General features: G+C 45.5%; 1 protein-coding gene across 47 annotated transcripts in view; it reads right to left on the bottom strand.

Moving 5' to 3' along the window:
• The window catches only part of SORBS1 (sorbin and SH3 domain containing 1), a 279,323-nt gene that overhangs the window by 96,485 nt on the left and 164,091 nt on the right, over window positions 1–18,747 (bottom strand). For 19 of the 47 annotated variants that reach the window (XM_039547969.1, XM_039547983.1, XM_039547975.1 and 16 more), the window contains exons 1-3: window positions 14,708–14,856; window positions 2,101–2,156; window positions 1,181–1,249 (exon numbers count right to left, since the gene is read on the bottom strand). In XM_039547969.1, the coding sequence (XP_039403903.1) occupies window positions 1,181–1,249; window positions 2,101–2,156; window positions 14,708–14,739 (157 nt within the window). In that variant the 5' untranslated portion in view covers window positions 14,740–14,856. Of the gene's footprint in view, window positions 1–1,171; window positions 1,250–2,100; window positions 2,157–14,707; window positions 14,857–18,747 lie in introns of those variants that run through there. The other 28 variants (XM_039547999.1, XM_039548001.1, XM_039548007.1 and 25 more) reach the window with 7 other exon arrangements.

Raw genomic sequence — 18,747 nt, 5'->3', positions numbered from 1 at the left:
TTGTCTTAGAGGGATTTTGCTCTGTTATGCAGCACTGTGCAACATTCTAGCACTTGTTGAAAATTTCTAAAGGTTACTCACTTCTCCAAAGCATCTGGTTCGTCCTCCCCTACTCTTCCTAATGTGGCCTTACATGAGCAATACTGAACTCTGTCCTCATGGGGCACAGGCAAAGTTAGTGATGGGTGAACCTCAAGAGGTTCAGCTGGGATAAAACACCTGAGGGGAAATCATGGTGCCGGTGAAGTCAATGGGAGTTTTGCTATTGACTTCAGTGTAGCCAGGATTTTACCTCTAGGATCTGACATTGTAAGGTCTCTGCATACAGAACACTCATTGATTTCAAAAGGTTGGAAGCCTCCCTGAGCTTTATCCAAAACTGCTTTTGGTCTGCAATGTTAGCTCAGAAGAACAGCTTCTTCTTGTGGTGGTCTTGTGGCACTTTGGCTGTGGTTCTGGATAAAACCTGAAAATGCAGAGGCTGCCCCAGAATGGAAAGGTACCGATAGGAATGATGTGTGGAAGACCTTGGCTGAATTCTTTCAAACCTCAAGAAAGGTTGACTTCCAATTTTGGGGTACAGTTCTGAGCTAATTTGTATTAGAGATGAGCTTAAATCAGAGACTATTATCTACCCCCTCACTGGACTTCAAGGGGAGGTTTGGACACAATGCGACCCTGTTCCAAACTGCCTTTGGTTTGGGGAATAATCCAAATAACAAGGTTTTGTAAAAGCAAAATATAGCTTGGGCTCTTGTTCTATTTCCCTCTGAACTAGCTCATTCATTCATCTATAATAAATACACTGCCTGTCAGAAAAAGCCATCAAAGGAGAGGAAAGGGCATGAATACCAAAGCAGAAGCCTGGGGAAAAAATCTTCCCACCCCTAATACACTAATAATAATAATAATAAAAAAATCTAATGGTGCAAGGCCAGGTTCCAAAGCCTTTTGGAAAGGCTCATGTTCTTCAGCGAGTTTGGGATTAGGCCCTTGCTGACAAAGATAGTTTTCCTTAAAATATTAATGTTAATTTAATACTGGGTCGGTCCCCTCATGCTGTGGTTGCAGCTGAGCACAGTAAGACTCTGCAATGATTCAACGGCGGGGAAATAGCTGTGCCACTCCAACTGACGTGCAGGGGGAGCTGCAGAGATTATTTTGAATGTACCTGACTCACCTTGCTCTTGTCCATTGGTGCTTGATATCAGCCCATTGACCACAGTTTTCACAACGTCAACTTCTTGTTCTGAAAGACAAAGGGAAAGCCGGGGCACCCGAAGACAAGTGAGCTCATGCTGACCACACTGCAGGGCCTAACAATATTCAGGATTTCAAAAAAAGCATTTCCACTGTCTACAGCAGAAATACAGGAGACATGCGAGAAAGGAACAGGACATGGAATAGTAAAACACTGTGGATATACATGTGTTGATACCATGCTTACCCACGTCCCCAGATCTAGGGACAGAAATTCACTTCCACTCTCATCCTTGTCCATTGAGACTGAGCTTCTGGGGGCAGGAACTGTCTGTGTGTTTGTACAGCACCTAGCACAACCGCATTCCAGCCCAGACAGGGGCCTCTAGACACCACCATAAAAAAATTAAATACCCACCCCAGTCACTATTTGCTAATCAGTTTTCCTCATACAAACCCACGGGAGATCAAGGGTCTGCCCAGGTGCCCAGTACTGTTCCAGAAGTATCTTCTGAAGTGACTCTCAAGGCTGTCCTAGGCTAGCAGCAATGGAGACCCTAAACCAATGGTCCCCTAACTCTGGGGCGCATCCCCCTGTGGGGTTGTGGAAGACTGTTGGGAGGGTGCACAGTGGGGCCCAGGCCAGCCCCCACAGGGGTGGGGAGAAAGTGCCACCCAGTCCTGCTTTGCCCCCAGTCCAGACGGGAGGGGAAATGACGACCTGAAACCAGGGTTTGTTTTTTATTATGAAAACTTCTTGTGGCCCTCTCGACAGTGGAATCCTGCACAGGAATGGCTGATTCAGAGAGAACAGATAAAAACACAAACCAGTCACAGCATTAGAACTGGACAAGAGGATTTCTGTAGTTAAAGGCAGGCATGTGAGGAGCAGTGACTTACCAGAGCTCATTGTGCCAGAGGAATTTGTCTTCTGCACTTCCAGGTTCTGGTTTTCTCTGTTTAAATGAAAGAGAGAATCCTGCCATGATGCTGTCTGTGCTGTTTACACTGATGGAAGCTTGCAGCTCCCTTCTAGCAGATTGTGTGCTGGCTCCCCAACCTCCTCTCCCTACAAGGCTTGTAAGACCCTGTTCCAGAGATAGGCCACAATCTTCTCCTGAGCATTGTCTGGAAAACCAGCTGTCATATACACCTATCTTTGCCTCCTTGCACAACAGCAGCATGACCTAGAGTAGCACTGAGCACCCTTCATTCTCTCTGAAGCCAGGCCAACAGTTCCATTTCCTTCAAGAGCAGCAGTCACTAATTTCCCAGCCTAAGGAAAGGCAGAACCCAACTGAGTTTAGATCAAAGAGAAGCAGCATTTGTTGGTAATTTGCAGAATGGAGAGATGACAGAAATAAACAGGATTTCCGCCTAATGTGGATACTATTGGAGGAGCCTTTCGACCAGTGATACTCAGATCTCAGTGGTTCAGGAGCCATATTAGCAATCAACATTACCCAGAAGAGCCACACTAGTGTACATTCATTGTTTCATTTCCTACAGTACTATATATTAATATTTCGTATAATTATTCTCACAATAAAATGACTAACCAAGTAGTATTATTTTATCAACTACAATTGGTTAATAACATAGGAAAAGCATCTTGCTTGGTTAATAACTTAGACTGGCTAATATTTAAATCACACAGTGGTTTAATCTCATGTACTGCAAAGAGCCACAGAAGACATAGTAAAGAGCCACTTTTGGCTCGTGAGCCACAGTCTGAGTATCACTACTTTAGACTATTCCTAAACTTTAAGTCACAAGATCTGGATTATATGCAAGGTCATCTGCACTAATGAGTTAGAAAGCTGTCTGGCCTCTGATAGCCTGTGAGATATGCAGCATCATTACAAGGTGTCTCATCTAGAGCTGTGCAAATAACGGCTTTTTCAGGTCACTGGCAATTTGGAACAATTAAAAAAAATAGTTTCGGGTCTATCCAAAAACTAATTTTTTCAGCAAATTCAAAAATTAAAAGGTTTGGGTCAAATTAAATGTTTTGTTTCGATTTGGAGCATTTTGTTTTTAACTTTTTTAATTGTTTAAAATAAATTTGAAGGAAATTTCAAAATGAAAAATTGTTTTGAGCTGAAAAATTGAAACACTGCATGAAAATATCCAAATGAAATGTTTTAAATGTTTTTTCAGAATATGTGTTTGTGGTTTCTTTCCCACAACATGAATTTGTGAAACATTTAGACATTATGGAAGCTGCACTTTTTTGCCAAAAAAAGTTTTAGATGAAAATTTTTGCCTATATCTAATCTCATTAGAGAGAAAATCCCTGAGCAGGAAACTCCAGCACATAGTAGTGCTTAGATACCAACATGACTGATCATGGAGAAATAGGGTGGGAGGTCTTTCTTCTACGTAGTAACATCTTCAGAAACAAGGAAAGATGTTAGTTTCCCTACTGTGTTGTCAAACACACATTCACTTTTGTCTCAGTCATTCACAGCTTCTCTAGCCCCATTTGAAGTTCATAGAACACAGAAAATGCTAACTTGTTCCATGTTCCCAATATACAATGTGCATTGACTTGCCAGTGAAAGGTGTCTTCAGTGATGGATTTCTCTTTTCCTTTACTGAGTCGTTGTTTCTGGCTAAATGAACATTCTGATGTATTCTTCAACTCCATTGTCTTGGAGCATTTTTTCTCATTACAGTTCTAACAACAGGCCTTTTGCGAGTGGAAGGATTCTGGCCTATTCTGGCCCAGCTTCAGCAACATATCAATTACCTCTTCTGTGCTCTGGGGATGTAAGCTGCACACATGTAAGCCTGAGTAAAGGTCTTTGTGTAGGCAGCTGCAAGAACACTGTTGGGATGGAGGAGGAGATACAGATTTCCCCAGCAACCTGCAAACAGGCTTGCTCTAGCTACTGAGCCAGGCTGTAGGCAGAGATAGTGCCAGAACATGGGGAGCAATGGGGCCATGATCTCAAAAACACTTTTAAAAGTGGGAGGGCTATGCCCTCCCAATTTTTACCCGTGGTAAGGCCGAGCAATGGGGGATGAGGGGGCAGAGAGGAGCATGTAGGGTCTTGGGGGCAGGGAGGGGGGAGAGAGGTGGTGTGGAAGCAGAGCCTCAGGGGACGAGGCAGTGTGAAGGCAGAGCCTCAGGGGACGAGGCAGTGTGAAGGCAGAGCCTCAGGGGAGGGGCAGGGGAGCAGGGAGAAGAGGCAGGGGCTTGGGGGGAAGGGTGGCATGGCAGGGCAGGGCCACAGTTCAGGTGCTGGTGCCCCCCCATCCACTTTTAGGAAGCTTCCGCTGATCCTGGCCATGACCACTGCAGCCATTGATCCAAGTGTTCAGAGACCCGAACCCCACACCAGAGCCCTTTCCCCCAGCCTGCCCTTAGTTCTGCACTGGGCTATTCTCTCTCCCTATACCTACTCTGCAGCTGCCCATCCTCCATGCAGCAGAACTACAGTACTGCTATTGATATACTGGGAGACATCTGGGGTACATACTTTGCTGGGTGAATATCATCCCAGAGGAATACACCATTTGCATTTAAAAAGAAGGCAGAATTATAAAGACAAAATCCTACTGAATATTAGGAACCAGAGAAACAGACATAGTTAATTTTTCCTACTCTAAGTGCTTTGTGTCAGGGACTATTTTGGACTCTATGTCTGTACAGCGCCTGGCACAATGGGGCCCCTACGAGCTACCATAACATAAATAATCAACAAAGAGATTTCAACATCAATCCAGAGATGGTGGTGCACAGCGGAAGGAGGACACATTTTGACAATATAAGCCTGTATTTTCAAGGATGTATTATCTCCAGGGACCCAGCATTGAGGAATTCCTGCAGAAACAACTTAATGTCTTTTTGCAAATACAATGTATTTTATTTCCCCAAAAATGTAACACCAAAGAAATGTAAACTAAGGGCAAGTCAGGCTAACCCACTCTGACTCTTCATCCTTCTCAAATGGGTGGCCCACAGACAGACATTTATAAGTCTGTCGATTCCCCCCAAGCTAGTAAAACTGGTCCTTTAGCTCAACCAGGAGCAGCTCACGCTTTTAGATCAAAAAGTACCAGATTCCAACCCCTTCAGGGGCATCCGTACAAGTTGGAGTCAGAGGCTATACAGAGACACTTGGTCTGTTTGCCATGCTTAATGCCAGCCTGAGTTAATGGCTATGTTCGATTTCAATACTTGGCAGTCTAGGTGAAGAAAATTCAACAGGCAAACTTAGTATGAGAACAGTCTCTTCTATGCTAAGCTTAGCCAATAGCTGGGTCCTCAGTCATGGGTCTGTCAGAACAGATGACAGCACTTATTTAAATTGTTTTATTCACTGAAATAGCTACATGGGATACCCACTATGCCTTCGCGAGGACCCCAGGGGGCAGAAGTCATACAGCGTGACTCCAAGCAGATCTCAGGACAACATAAACAATGCAACATGGGGCATTCACTCTAAAAAGGGACAGCAACAGCAGCCAAATACAAACCACAGACAGTCTGCCTGGCTCTACATGCTCATGCAACATCTGCTTTATGTTTCTGCTTCTCCACATGAGACACAATGGGCCAGATCCTGAGCTGATGTTAATGGCACAGCTCCACTGGTGGAGAATATGGCCCAATGTATTTTCCTACTGGGGCTTATTCTGAGCCCTATGAAGTCTTCATTAGGTGAAAGATACAAATATTTAGCTTTCAGAGTAGCAGCCGTGTTAGTCTGTATCAGCAAAAAGAACAGGAGTACTTGTGGCACTTTAGAAACTAACAAATTTATTTTAGCATAAGCTTTTGTGGGCTAAAACCCACTTCATAAAACCCAGTCCTATTGTATCTTCCACTGCATGCATCCGATGCTGTAGCCCACGAAAGCTTATGCTCAAATAAATTTGTTGGTCTCCAAGGTGCCATAAGTACGCCTGTTCTTTTTGCAAATATTTAGCTATCATCATTAGGAGAGAATGGGTACATTAAACTAATTCAGCTCTCTCCAGCCTGGATCCAATATCTGTGTTCAAGGACACGTAGAAGAGCATACAATTCCTAGATACAACCAGCTATCATGAATCAAATTCCTCTGGGAGGAACAAACAGATCTAACCATGGCTGCAGATTCATCATTGCTGTGTACAGTATTAAATTGTAAATTCCAAGGACTCCATACAATTGACCTAAATTTGCAGTTTTCATTTACTGTGTGACTGCCTTCTGTGAAGCCAGGTCGACACTAAAGAGTTAGGTCAACCCAGCCACATTTCTCAGGGATGTGAAATATCCACACTCTTGACCAATTTAGTTAATCTGACCTAACCCACAGTGTAGACAGTCACTACCATCTCTCCAGGAAGTGGATTGACTATGGTGACAGGAGAGTCACTCCCTTGCTGTAGTGAATGGCAACACTGAAGCAGCGGTGCAGATGCAGCACAGCAGCTGTAGTGTTTGAAGTATAGACATAGCCTGACATTCTTTAATTTACAGGGGAAAGCACTATACGCTCGTGTCTACACATTTCACTGAGGGCCTGGTCAAAAACCCTCTGATGTCAGTGGAAAGACTCACGGTCATTAAAAAGGTTTCATCGAGTCCAAGCTTCTGAAATTGTATGGGTTTCACACAAAACGTGAGCCAGTGCTGAAGGCTCCATGCTGTTAAAACTGTCAAGTCCCTCTTTAGGAAAACTGGTACCAGAACTGCAAGGAGACTGTGAGTTCAATGGAATCACCGATCTTGGCATCAGCTGGGATATATTTAGAAGAAGCACTCCTCATAATTAAGAAGAAGCACTTTTCAATGGAAGAGATTCTGGGTATAAAAATAGAACGGTAATTAAAGGAAACAAGTTTGCCAAAAGTGAATGAAGAAGGAGGGGCAAACTAATTGCAATCTGACTAGAAAAATGATGTTTCACGTGTTCCCCAAACTTATTAGCATTTATAGAATTTAATTAATATAATACGCATTTAGTGTTTGTTCATTGTGAAATTAATCAATGTTATCAGCTGAATTCACAAATAGGTCAGGTGGCGGGAGTGAGATGTGTGGCTGGTAGGAATCAGCATGTTCCACAGACTGCAGTTTGCAAAGCTGATTTACACCAGGCGAGGCTCTGAGTGTTACAAACAGGCAGCAAGCAGTAGGTATAGTCCTAAATCAGGAAAGCTCTCAAGGATATGCTTCAAGTTTAGCATGTGCTTGAAGCTTTCCTACTACTGCTGGTCTCCAAGGTGCTTAAAGTTAAGCATGGGTTTCAGTCTCACTGACTTTTAAAGTTAAGCAGGTGCTTAAGTGCTTTCATGAATGGAGACTTTTTCAGAATTGGAGTCTATGTCCTTTATATATATATTTATATACACAGCGGTGGTGGTGTTTACACATATACTACTACCGCTGTGCAGGTATACATGTAACCCACACACCTCCAGAGTGTAACCTCCACACACCTCCTGTCCTCTCTAGTGGCACCAAGACCACTTAGAGATTAATGAGTCTGCTCTACAGCCTTAGCTAAGGGCCACGTGGCTTTTAGCTTATGCAGTAGAGGTGCATGCACTAAGCTCCAGAGATCCCAGGTTTGATCCCGCCTGCTGACGACCGGGGTTTGTCAGTGTTACATATACATTAGCACCCTAAATCAGTGGCACTCAAGAATCATATCCGTTTTATAGACGGAGGAAGAAGTTCAGAAAAACCAGAAATAGAACCCCAGTTTCCTTCCTTCCAGCATCCTGTGCTAACCAGTAGACAGTGCTGCCTCTCTAGCAGACCTTAAATAATGCCTTTTCTGAAATGTGACAGAAATAGCAGCAAAAGCTTCTGCTGTACAAATTTAAGACATGATGGCAGGTAATGAATTCCCAAGGGTATAAGCCAGGAGTTTCTGATCTTAAATGTGCTACATGTTACATGTACTAGTTCCTTGCCAGCACCCCTATACCTCTAGGCAGACTTTTAAAGACTTCTTCATCCCTTTTAGTGTCAGCACATTTCTTCCAAGACCACAGCTCTTTCCCTACTTGGTGTGGAAAAGAGTGGTGGAGTCCTAGTTAGAAGGAATGCAGATACGTGGTGACTACTTCTGTACAGCATGTCTCTGGATTATCTCACGTTTCAAACATTCCAGGATCTCTCCCTACAATAGCAATAGATAACAAACAACTCATTAATAATTCAGTGTAAGGACCCATGCTCTTAAGTCACTGGGAGCGCTGTAGAATTTGGCCCTATGGTAGGAATCTCATGAATTAGTTATTTTGGGTTAGGGGTTGTTTCCTTGGTTGTATACTGGTTTAGAAGCCTAGGCTGAGGTTTGTATGGCCACACCCAGCTCCTACTATGTGGGCATCAAAATCCACTAGACAACTTTGCAAGTCTCAGCCTGAAAGAGGCAATGCTGGTTAAAAAAAGTATTTTTAAAAACCAAGGTTTCCTTCCCTTGTTAGTAGTGACACCTCCACTTATTCAAATAGGATTTTTCACATGTAAATTGCCAATCCCATGCATTCAAAAACCACAAGTCAGGTGACCCAAAAATCATGACATTGGCTTAAATCTCATGATGCCTTTTAAAGGCAAGCAATACTTCCCAACACACCTGACCTGGCTTTCCACATGGAGCTTGATCCTGGAGCACTGTGTCTGTGATCCAGCAAAGCACTTAAGCACGTGGTTAATCTGAAGCCAGTGGGAATGCTCCAAGCACAGGGCTAGTCCCATTGGCTTGAAGCTAAGCATGTTTTTAAGGGCTTTGCTGGATCAGAGTCCCAGTGCTTGGTACCTTTCAGGATGGAGTCCTTGGTACCACTTAATTTCTCTTCACATTGTGTTACATAAAAGGAAGAAAAAGAATATCAAAATACTGAAGAGAGTTTTGACTTAACCCATTCCACCAGCTCTCTCACAAATGGCTTGAAATACATATGGAAATAAATAGATCATTATTTTTATTTTAAGGGTTAACATCCTGCCACTGCTCCAGAGGGCATTATGCTCAGCATCCTGTGAATGAGTGGCATGCAAGAACTGTGACTAAGCAATGTACAAGAGAGCCTCGCAAAGGTTCACACAAAACAATGGTTTCCCTCCACTCCTCAAAAACAGCAGACATACAGTGGCAAAGCTTCACTTACCAAACGAACTACAGTGTAGAGCCCTGGCTGGCATATCATGATGTATCACCACAAATAATTTAAACTATAATTGTTAAAATAAATTAACAAAGCACATTGCGGGTGACGCAACATCTTGCTCCCCCCCCTTCTTTTTTTTTTTTAAACCACAGTGCATGTTCAATTGAAAAATTCAGCAATTTGCAACAGGAACCGACATCCCAGTATTTCATGCAAATCAGCACATCTCTACTGCACCGAGAAATAGAAGTCAAATAGGAAATGTAAACTTGAATGTTATGATTGCCACCTGTCTGATTTTCACCCGGACAGTCTGGATTTCAGCTTGTGCGTCCGGGTGCCATTTGACAAGCCCTGATGTCCATTTGTTTTAAATCTGTGGAAAAGGTGGTAACCCTAAGTGTAAGGAAAGAAGCAGAACAGCAGCAGCAGCCGCTGCCTCGGGGACCAGGCTGTTCATACCTCTAGGGGCAGCATGTTGCCTTGTGCAGCCCGCAGGTAGCAGGTAAGGCAGCCTTGGCCATGCTGGTGAAGACTCTGCAAGCCATGGGGGTGGGACCTAGGGGGGAAAGAGGCAGAGAAGGGGCATTGCCTCAAGGGATGAGGTGAAGGAGGGGGCAGGGCCTTGGGGGAAGAAGCAGGGCAGAGCCTTGAGCGTCTAGTTACCAGCCATTAGAAAGATGGCAACCCTATTGAATGTGCTGCTTCAAGATCTTTGGGATGTTTCTGGATGAAGACATCTTTCAGCAATGAACTTTACACTGAACAAAGGGCACCAGCAGTGTGAGTTAACTCAGCACAAAGTACTTAAAATGAACATCTTAAAAGTGACAGAGCACAGATCTACATTTGGTCACCTTTCCCATTAAGATGAAGACAAGTGTTACAGCTAAAATATGTAGGATCTTGTGCTGGAAAAGGGACTTTGATGCAGTTGAAATACTTGACAGATTGAAAGCCCTGCAGACTCAACTCCTTCATTCAATTTCAGAGAGTACAAGAGCATGACCATGGTTGCATCTTTCTGCTGTCCTGCCCTGCCCTGCCCTGATAAGCAAGGGCCTCCTCTAGATTGGAGAGGGCAGTTCAGTGTCCATGGGTCATATCATCTCTGGCCCGTTGGCTGAGGCAGCCAAGAAAGGTGGCAAGTAGCACCAGCTGGGATAATGGTGGGCAGATGGATCCCTCTCCACAAGGAAATGGACTGGAACCACTGAATCCCATTTCACAGAGATTCCCCCCACCCCAGACATCCAGTCCCCTGAACCTTGTGTATCTAATAGAACAGGAGGTAATATATCCATGGTTTGTTTTCACAGACTATGCACTCAGAATTGGAAGCAGTTTTACATGGCTTGACAAGATCCCTTCGGGTAAGAGTTCTGCTCTTCCTGGTAACCCAGGGCTGAAAACACCCCTTTCCAGGACAGCAGATTTTACATGAGTGTACAGTAACTCCTCACTTAAGGTCATCCTGGTTAACGTTGTTTCATTGTTACGTTGCTGATCAATTAGGGAACATGCTCGTTTAAAGTTGCGCAATGCTCTCATAACGTTGTTTGGCAGCTGCCTGCTTTGTCCACTGCTTGCAGGAAGAGCAGCCCATTGGAGCTAGCTGGGGGGGCTTGGAACCAGGGTGGAATGGCAGCCCCCCATCAGCTCCCCGCTCCCCTAAGTTCCCTGTGCAGCAGCCGCCCAGCAGGCTATCAATTGCCAGCTGTCCCTCCCCTCACTGCCATGTGCTGCACCTGCCCTCTGCCTTGGAGCTGCTTCCGGGAGCCTTCTGCTTGCTGTGCGGGGTGGGGGGGGAAGAGAGGTTAATGTCAGGGGTGCCCCCCTCTCCCCAATCCTGCCCCCCGCTAACCCCATTGCCACAGAGCAGGGGAGGAAGGGACATGACAGGGGGGAGGAAGGGACATGACAGGAGGGGGGAGGGATAGGTCAGTGGTTTGAGCATTGGCCTGCTAAACCCAGGGTTGTGAGTTCAATCCTTGAGGGGGCCATTTAGAGATCTGGGGCAAAAATCTGTGTGGGGATTGGTCCTGCTTTGAGCAGGGGGTTGGACTAGATGACCTCCTGAGGTCCCTTCCAACTCTGATATTCTATGACAGGGATCAAGACAGAGGGAACTTGCTGGCAGTAGCTGCTGTCTCAACTTGCTGATCTACTTAAAAGGCAATGCACTTAGAGTGGGGTCAGAGTATTTAAAGGGGCAATGCACATCTCTCTCTCACACACACACAAGGGGTGTGTCTCTGTCTGCCATGCTGTCTCCCCTCCCTCCATCTGTGCTCCCTTGAAGAGTGTGAGGCTAAATTAACAACAATGTGCTAACCCTTGAGAGCTCAGTTGAGTTCTAGTTTATCATTTAGCAGTAAGGCATTCATGGGAAATATCCCACCCTCTAGACTTCACAACCTCAATCAAGCTCACAATCATCATTGCTGTGTACAGTATTAAATTGTTTGTTTAAAACTTATACTGTCTTTCTCTCTGTGTGTGTGTATATATATATATATATAAAATAAAATAGTCTTTTGTCTGGTGAAAAAAATTTCCCTGGACCTAACCCCCCTATTTACATTAATTCTTATTGGGAAATTGGATTTGCTTAACATCATTTCGCTTAAAGTCACATTTTTCAGGAACATAACTACAACGTTAAGCGAAGAGTTACTATAATTTGGCACCTAGTTATTCTGACTCTGCCATGCCTGCCTCTGACTTCTGTGCTTGGTAGCTAGATGAGATGATTTTGGTGTTAGCTGTCACTGCAGTACACCTCAGAGCAACTGGAGATATAATGCTAAAGTCTCCATAGTGTAGGGGAAGTTGTGTGTCATACCTGTCTGTGTGCACATGTACACAACCACATCACAGCCTCAAACATCAGACAAAGAAATTAGAGACTTAAAAGCAGACCCTGAAGTGTTTTAATTATATCATGCATTTATATTAGCGAGAGAGTCCCAAGACACAGCCGTTTGAAGTATTGGGATCTGAGGTTTTGTTCAGATCCACCTGATTTATATAACTGCTCTCATCACACAGGCTCCCTGAGCACCATACAAACTTACACTGATGTACAATTTACACAAGGGAACACATCATGTACAGCCACCTCTGGGGTGAAAGCAGGAAATAACTAACAGCATATAACAACACTCAACAGTTTAGAGAACCTAATGTTACTGAGGCTGTAGGGAGAATTTAAGCAGGGAGAATGTAATCAGCAGGAATTCAATTTGGACAGCGTTAACGAGAGGAAGTGAAATTAACGGCACCAGGTTATACCCCCTGCTCTTGCAAAAAGTGTCTTGGGATCCTTAAAGGCCACATAAAGGTGGTTGGGAGAATGTCAGTTTTCTGTTTCACTTCATAAATTCTACATACTGGATTCATTTGGTCCCAGTTGTTTCAAGGCTACTTGCAGTATCTTTGTAGATATGGGGCTTCTTGAGCCTAAAATCAATGAACACCTTGGATTTGGGGGCAGAACAATCTTTCTGAACAAACAGATCTAACCATGGCTGCAGATTCCAGAAGCTCTAAGAGTTCCCAGTTTTAAAGCCATGGACTCATTGCGCTTGCCACAGGCTTTAGATGCAGCACCTTTCCAGGGACACGGTCACACGGAACTGCATGTTCACTACAGTGAATGGCACCCTATAAATACAATGGATTAGATACTGCGAGTAGAGCCAGTCAGGCTTCTTTGGACATTCATCAACATCTGCACGTGGTAGAGCTCTCAAGTTACACAACCACTAATAATGGAGACAACACTTACCATCCTCTAGATTTTAAGTAGAAATGGACCCAAACCACAAAGTTCAGATCCAGATATAAACTTCCCAGATGTGTGGGGTGGGGGAAGGGTGTTCATTCAGGCCCAGTTCTAATTTTAAGATTCACAGTGAAATTCACAAATAAAGCAACCATCTAATAATACTATTTATATCTAGACAGTGGGGTCCATTAGAATAGCAACATTTACTAACAGTCACCACACCACAATATCGGATACCAAAGTTGCTGTCTCAGATATAAGGAAATACACCACTATCTCTGATCACAAGCTGTGCTAACTGCTGGCAAATCCTGGTTTTCTAACAGCAACCAACATGTAGCACTACATTTCCCACTGTGCTGCACAAACATTTACCTACTCATCTACACATTACCCCTTTTTAAGGTAGGTAAGTAATATCACCACTTCACACAAAGATGGGGAAACAGACACACAGACTCCAATTCTGAACAGCAGCTGAGCTCCACTCAGCTGGTGAAGGATGTGGGGGGGTCGAGGGAACCAGATTCAGAGTGGAACCCTCTGGTCCCCACAACATAAAATGCTAGAGCACCCTGAGGGTTGCTCTAACTCCTGCACAGCTGCAACAACTCTGCAGGGCCACTGCAAGAGCTAAGGCCAACCCAAAGGTACTCCATGTCTCTCCTTGCACACCTCTGACATGCTCCTCGGTCAGGTGCTGCAAGGGGAGGTGGAGTAGAGTCATTCTGCTGGGTCTTTGCCAGCTAGGGGACCCTCCTACGTCAGAGGAATTCCCAAGTGCTGTTCATCTGGCTTTACAGACACCACAGTTAGCATAAAGAGGCCGTAGCGGAACCCCAGAATGATGGCCAAAGCCATCCAACAAGCCAGTAGCCCAGGTGGGAATAGAACCAGGTGTCCTGACTGCCTGTCCTATGCTCAGTCCAACAGACCATGCTGTCTCTTATAGCAGTTGCAAGAATAGAATTAAGAACACAGAGGCTACCTATATGCCCAGTACCGGAGATGCCCTAGGAAGGAGGTCTCAGCTGGGCACAGGTCTAAAATGAGATGGTCTTAGAGGCTGCAGGCTAAATTCTGATCTCCGATTACAAGTCCCTTCAGGAACAGCAGAACATCCAACTCAAAAACCCCTTTTAAATTCACATCATTCTCATTCTTCCAGCTCAATAACCAGACTAATGCACGGCCCAGAAGATTTAGTAAGTGAACGACAAAAAACAAACACACTTGCCATATGAGGGCCTGTGCCAAAACACCAGATTTGTTCCCATCACTTTGATTTTAGAAACAGGCCCAAGTTACAAAATTTGGGTATTGACTTCGGTCACCCACCAAGGGCTGGCAGGGAGGAGGTAGAAATCTAGACCAGGATTCATCCATCCCCAGTAATCAGAACACAGATCCATTGCAAAGCCATCTAGAGAACTCTTTTCCTCAAACTGTAGCATGTGATACACCAACTGTTCTGGGAGTTAACCTGTGACACCCCAGCTAACATGGCATTAAGCCAGCAGCAATACTACATAAAGTCCTGGGAGCTCTAAGCAGCCAGCCAGTTACTAATCAGAAATCAGACTGTGTCCTTACCTTGGATCAGGCTTTTCAGTTAAAGGTGCCATTTGCTGGGTCCCCCTTCCTCCCCCTGTTTGAACTCCAGAGATGAGGTGTGAAAGAGTTAATTAGGATTTGCTCTGTGCAATTCAGCTGCTCAGTTCACTGAAGAGTACCAAGAGGTTTGGGGAGGCCTTTCTCTCTCTGGCACCCTTAAATACTTTGCTCCTCCCACCTCTGTGCTTTAATTAGCCAGCAGGCTCTTAATCACGTCAGCCTGTCACTTGGCTTGCTCACAATCAACCTCCTCCTCCCGCCTGCCTGGCATTCCTTCACCCTTGACATCATGCAGACACTGAATATTCCAGCAGATCTACCGGGGGTGGAAGGGGTGCTCAGTGGGGGAGGGTAGGAGAGTAGGATAGAGATGCATTGGGGGAAGGAACGTGATGGACAAAACTCTATAAAATAGTTGGGTAAAACACATGGAAAGTGCTGTGTAAAACAACAACCCACCAAAGCAGCATATGCCTGTCCACGAGGAAACATTTTCATTAGCATCTGGCTATAGGCACTGGAGATCCTTATATGATGAGTAGGATCACAGGGATTGGCTAATGTTTCCGCAGTTGGCAGAGTTAGGCCTGTAGTATAAATACTTGATATGATACCGAGAGAAACGATCAGCTTGAGAGCAAGAGAGATTAACCCCAGGAGCTTGGGAACCACAGCCATGTTGGGGCATCCATGGAGGCTAGGGTCCCCAAAGGAACGCAGGGTGGCTGAGCCAGGATTCCCCTGGGGGTCCCAGAGAGGAACACATGCTGGAGTTGGAGTGGTGCCAACCTTCATAGGGTGTAATGTGTGCTCCCCTGGACCAGCTGCAAAGGAAGGAGAGTGGGACGATGGCCTCAACCTCTTTCAGGAGCAATTCTTCCAGTGTATGCACACAGGGAGCAAAAAGACTGGGATTGTGGCATCCTGTGTCCAGAGCCACACAGGAGGTCAATGGCAAGTTCAGCCTGGGGTAGAACCTGTGGTTCTTGGCTCCTCGTCCTGCCTTTATCCAGCAGGCCATCTATTCCAGTCCAGCAGTTTTCAAATGGCACAGGCACTAGTGCTGGAGCTTCAGGGATGCATGACTGGGATTCTAGGCTCCATCTCTCCCTTAAGCCTCTGGGGCTCATTGCACTGCCCTACCTCCGCTTCAGCTCTAATCTCTAATCTGCAGCCAACCTTAGGCTATTCCAAACCCATTTTAGGGACTCTTGAGTCTGAAGTGCTACAAACCATGCTGCAGACAGAGCACTCATAAATGTCTGGAAGGCAAGGGTCTCCGCAGGGACCAGAATAAAGACTAGGCTAAGAAAGCATCACTAATGGAGAGAAGGTTGCTGACTGTAGAGGAACAGAGCCCAAGGAAGTCTCTGGCTGGGTGCTTAATCTAACTTCAGATCCTTCTTGTACATAAAATGTTAGCGAGGGGTCTGAAAAAAAGCCCTAGAGGTGAAAACACACATGCACTTTATGGCTGTTTGAACTCTAGATCCAGCTTCAGATTTTGAAGCTCAAGCCCGTCTCTATTTTCCAGCCTAGCTGGTTAGCATCCCTATCCACAGCCTCCAGACAGCTGAGCTGGTACAGCTACCATCCTGGTCTGGTACCTGGGCACAAGTGCATGAGGATGCTGGTAAGCACTGTTATAGTCTACTTACGTATTTCGTATTGATCATACACCTCATGATGGCTGATCAGTGTTCTCAGTTATTTACCAGTATTAGAGAAGACCCCCCTATTCATAATTCACACCTGGGTTTCAAATGACCTAAGGTTTGGAGGGTTTTGGTTGGGCCCATTATACAGAGGAGGCCATTTGCAAAATTCAGATTTTGCTCTAGGTTTAGATCACAAACGTGCTGACATTCAGGTGTGTTTGGGTTGAGAGAGGGAGTCAATTCAGGCCTCTCTACAGTCAGATGACAGGATGATAGAAAGTGCTCCCCACTACAGGGGAAAAAACCTGATTTCACTAGCAAAACCAGAAAGGCTGACAAAACACATGGAATAGCCTCCAAAGTAAATGGTGCACATTAGTCGTTCAGATTAGATTCACTGCATATTGTTTACGTGTCACAAAATAACAAGAAGACCTGCTAGACAGATCTTGGATCCTCTCCTCCAAGTCTATTTCTGGTGTCCCCGGCCACACAAGAAGGTCTGTCACATCAGCGCAAAGCCTGCTGCCTGCTGAGTACAGTACTAAGGGTTTGTAAACAAGCCCCAGACAGTTTGTCGTCAGGTAGGAAAAAAAGGAGCACCATTCAAATGTCAAGAGAACATAAGCTGAACTAATAGATGGAGAACTCAAAAGGGATGCAGGAAAGAGTCTCACTAGAGAGGGGCCTGGGAGGCAAAGTTTTAATCTTGATTCAAAGTTCAGGGGAGTTCAGATCAAGGGCTGAGATTCAAGTCCCTCCCGGGCTTTGCGATTTACAGGGTTCCAGCCACGGAGGCTACAAACATGGGGATGCTACCATAGGCTCCACTGCTGGAGAGAAGTTTGGGACGGGTACTTTCCCCTGGAGTTCTGCTGCCAGATGGACTAAGGCGGAACAAGGCTGGGAGCTGCTGAGGGTGCTGTATTGCTCCAAGCAGCCACACGTCCTGCTTGAGTTTAAAGCCTACACTCAGGCTATGGCTACACTAGACAGCTTACAGTGGAGCTGCTGCACCAATGCAGTTCTAAGCCTATGGGAGAGAGCTCTCCCACTGACTTAATTAATGTACCCCTAATGAGCAGTGGGAGAAGCTCTCCTGTGGACCGAATGCTATGCACACTGGCACTTAGCTCAGTGTAACTTACGTCACTTTGGGGGGGGGGGAGCTTATTCACACCTCTGAGTGACTTAAGTAATACCAAGATAAGTGGTAGTATAGCGATAGCTTTATTGTGTGATGAAGTGTCTTAGTGGGTTGGGAATGAGCAAAAACTTTGGCTGACATTTTTGGAGCCAAGCTGCAATAATCAAAAACTAACCAACAGCAGTGCCCACTTAACCATCCAGTTAGCTAATGCCTAAGGCACTTAGACAGCTCCATCCCAATAGCACCTCAGCACATCGCAACCTCTAATGTATTTATCCTCACAACACCCTGCAAGGCGAGGCAGTGCCATTACTCTCGTCGGACAGATGGGGAACTCAGGCCCAGACAGGCTGAGGGTGCGTCTACACAGCAAAAAGGGCCAATGGTAGCAAGTCTCAGAAGAGCCCAGATCAACTGATGTGGGTTTGCGCTGTGGGGCTAAAACTAGCAGGGTAGCCGTTGGGGCATACGCTAGAGCCTGGGTCTGAAACCCAGCAAGGTGAGAGGGTCTCAGAGCTTGGGCTCAAGCCCCAATGCCTATGCAGCCTTTTTAGCCATATGAGCCCCAGTCACTTGGCCCAGGCTCTGAGACTCACTGCCACAGGGCTTTGGAGGGTTATTTTTTTTGCTGTGCAGACATGGCCCGAAGGTTCTTCAGGGCCTCAGCTCCCCATCTAGTGACTTGTCCAATGCCACACAAAGTCTGCAGCACGGCAGGGAATTAAACCCAGGTCTCCGAGGCTTCAGGCTAGTGTACTACCCAGTGGACTATCCTTCCTTTCATTGTGCCTTGTTTCCAATATGAAAATCAAGTGCAAAACCCACACTAGATGGCGCAAGATTTTCCAATTCCAAAACAGATAGGAAAACTTACATGCAGGAGTCACACATTTTTCATACCTTGATCACCTCATACAGCCATCTGCACATAATAGTCCTCCAATGCATTCCCACATCTGCTGTGTCTAGTCCCTTAGGGCTTCAAAGGGGGTGCCAAAGAATGCCATGCAATACTTTATGGGGGACTTGGGGCTTGTTCCTGGGGAGGAGCTGGTTGCAAGTGATGGAGCCAATTTGCTTCTGCTGAAGGAGGAAGGGGAACTGGCTCATGACACGCTCCCACCGCTGTGTGCAATTCCGCAGTCTCAGTTCAAATCCCTCTGAGTTTGGGGGGTTTGAACCTCAAAGCAAAACTCGGCCACAACTACTTG

This window comes from Mauremys reevesii, linkage group 7 (assembly GCF_016161935.1).
Source record: "Mauremys reevesii isolate NIE-2019 linkage group 7, ASM1616193v1, whole genome shotgun sequence".
Classification (NCBI taxonomy): Eukaryota; Metazoa; Chordata; order Testudines; family Geoemydidae; genus Mauremys; species Mauremys reevesii.
This window is presented reverse-complemented; position numbering and strand designations above follow the sequence as displayed.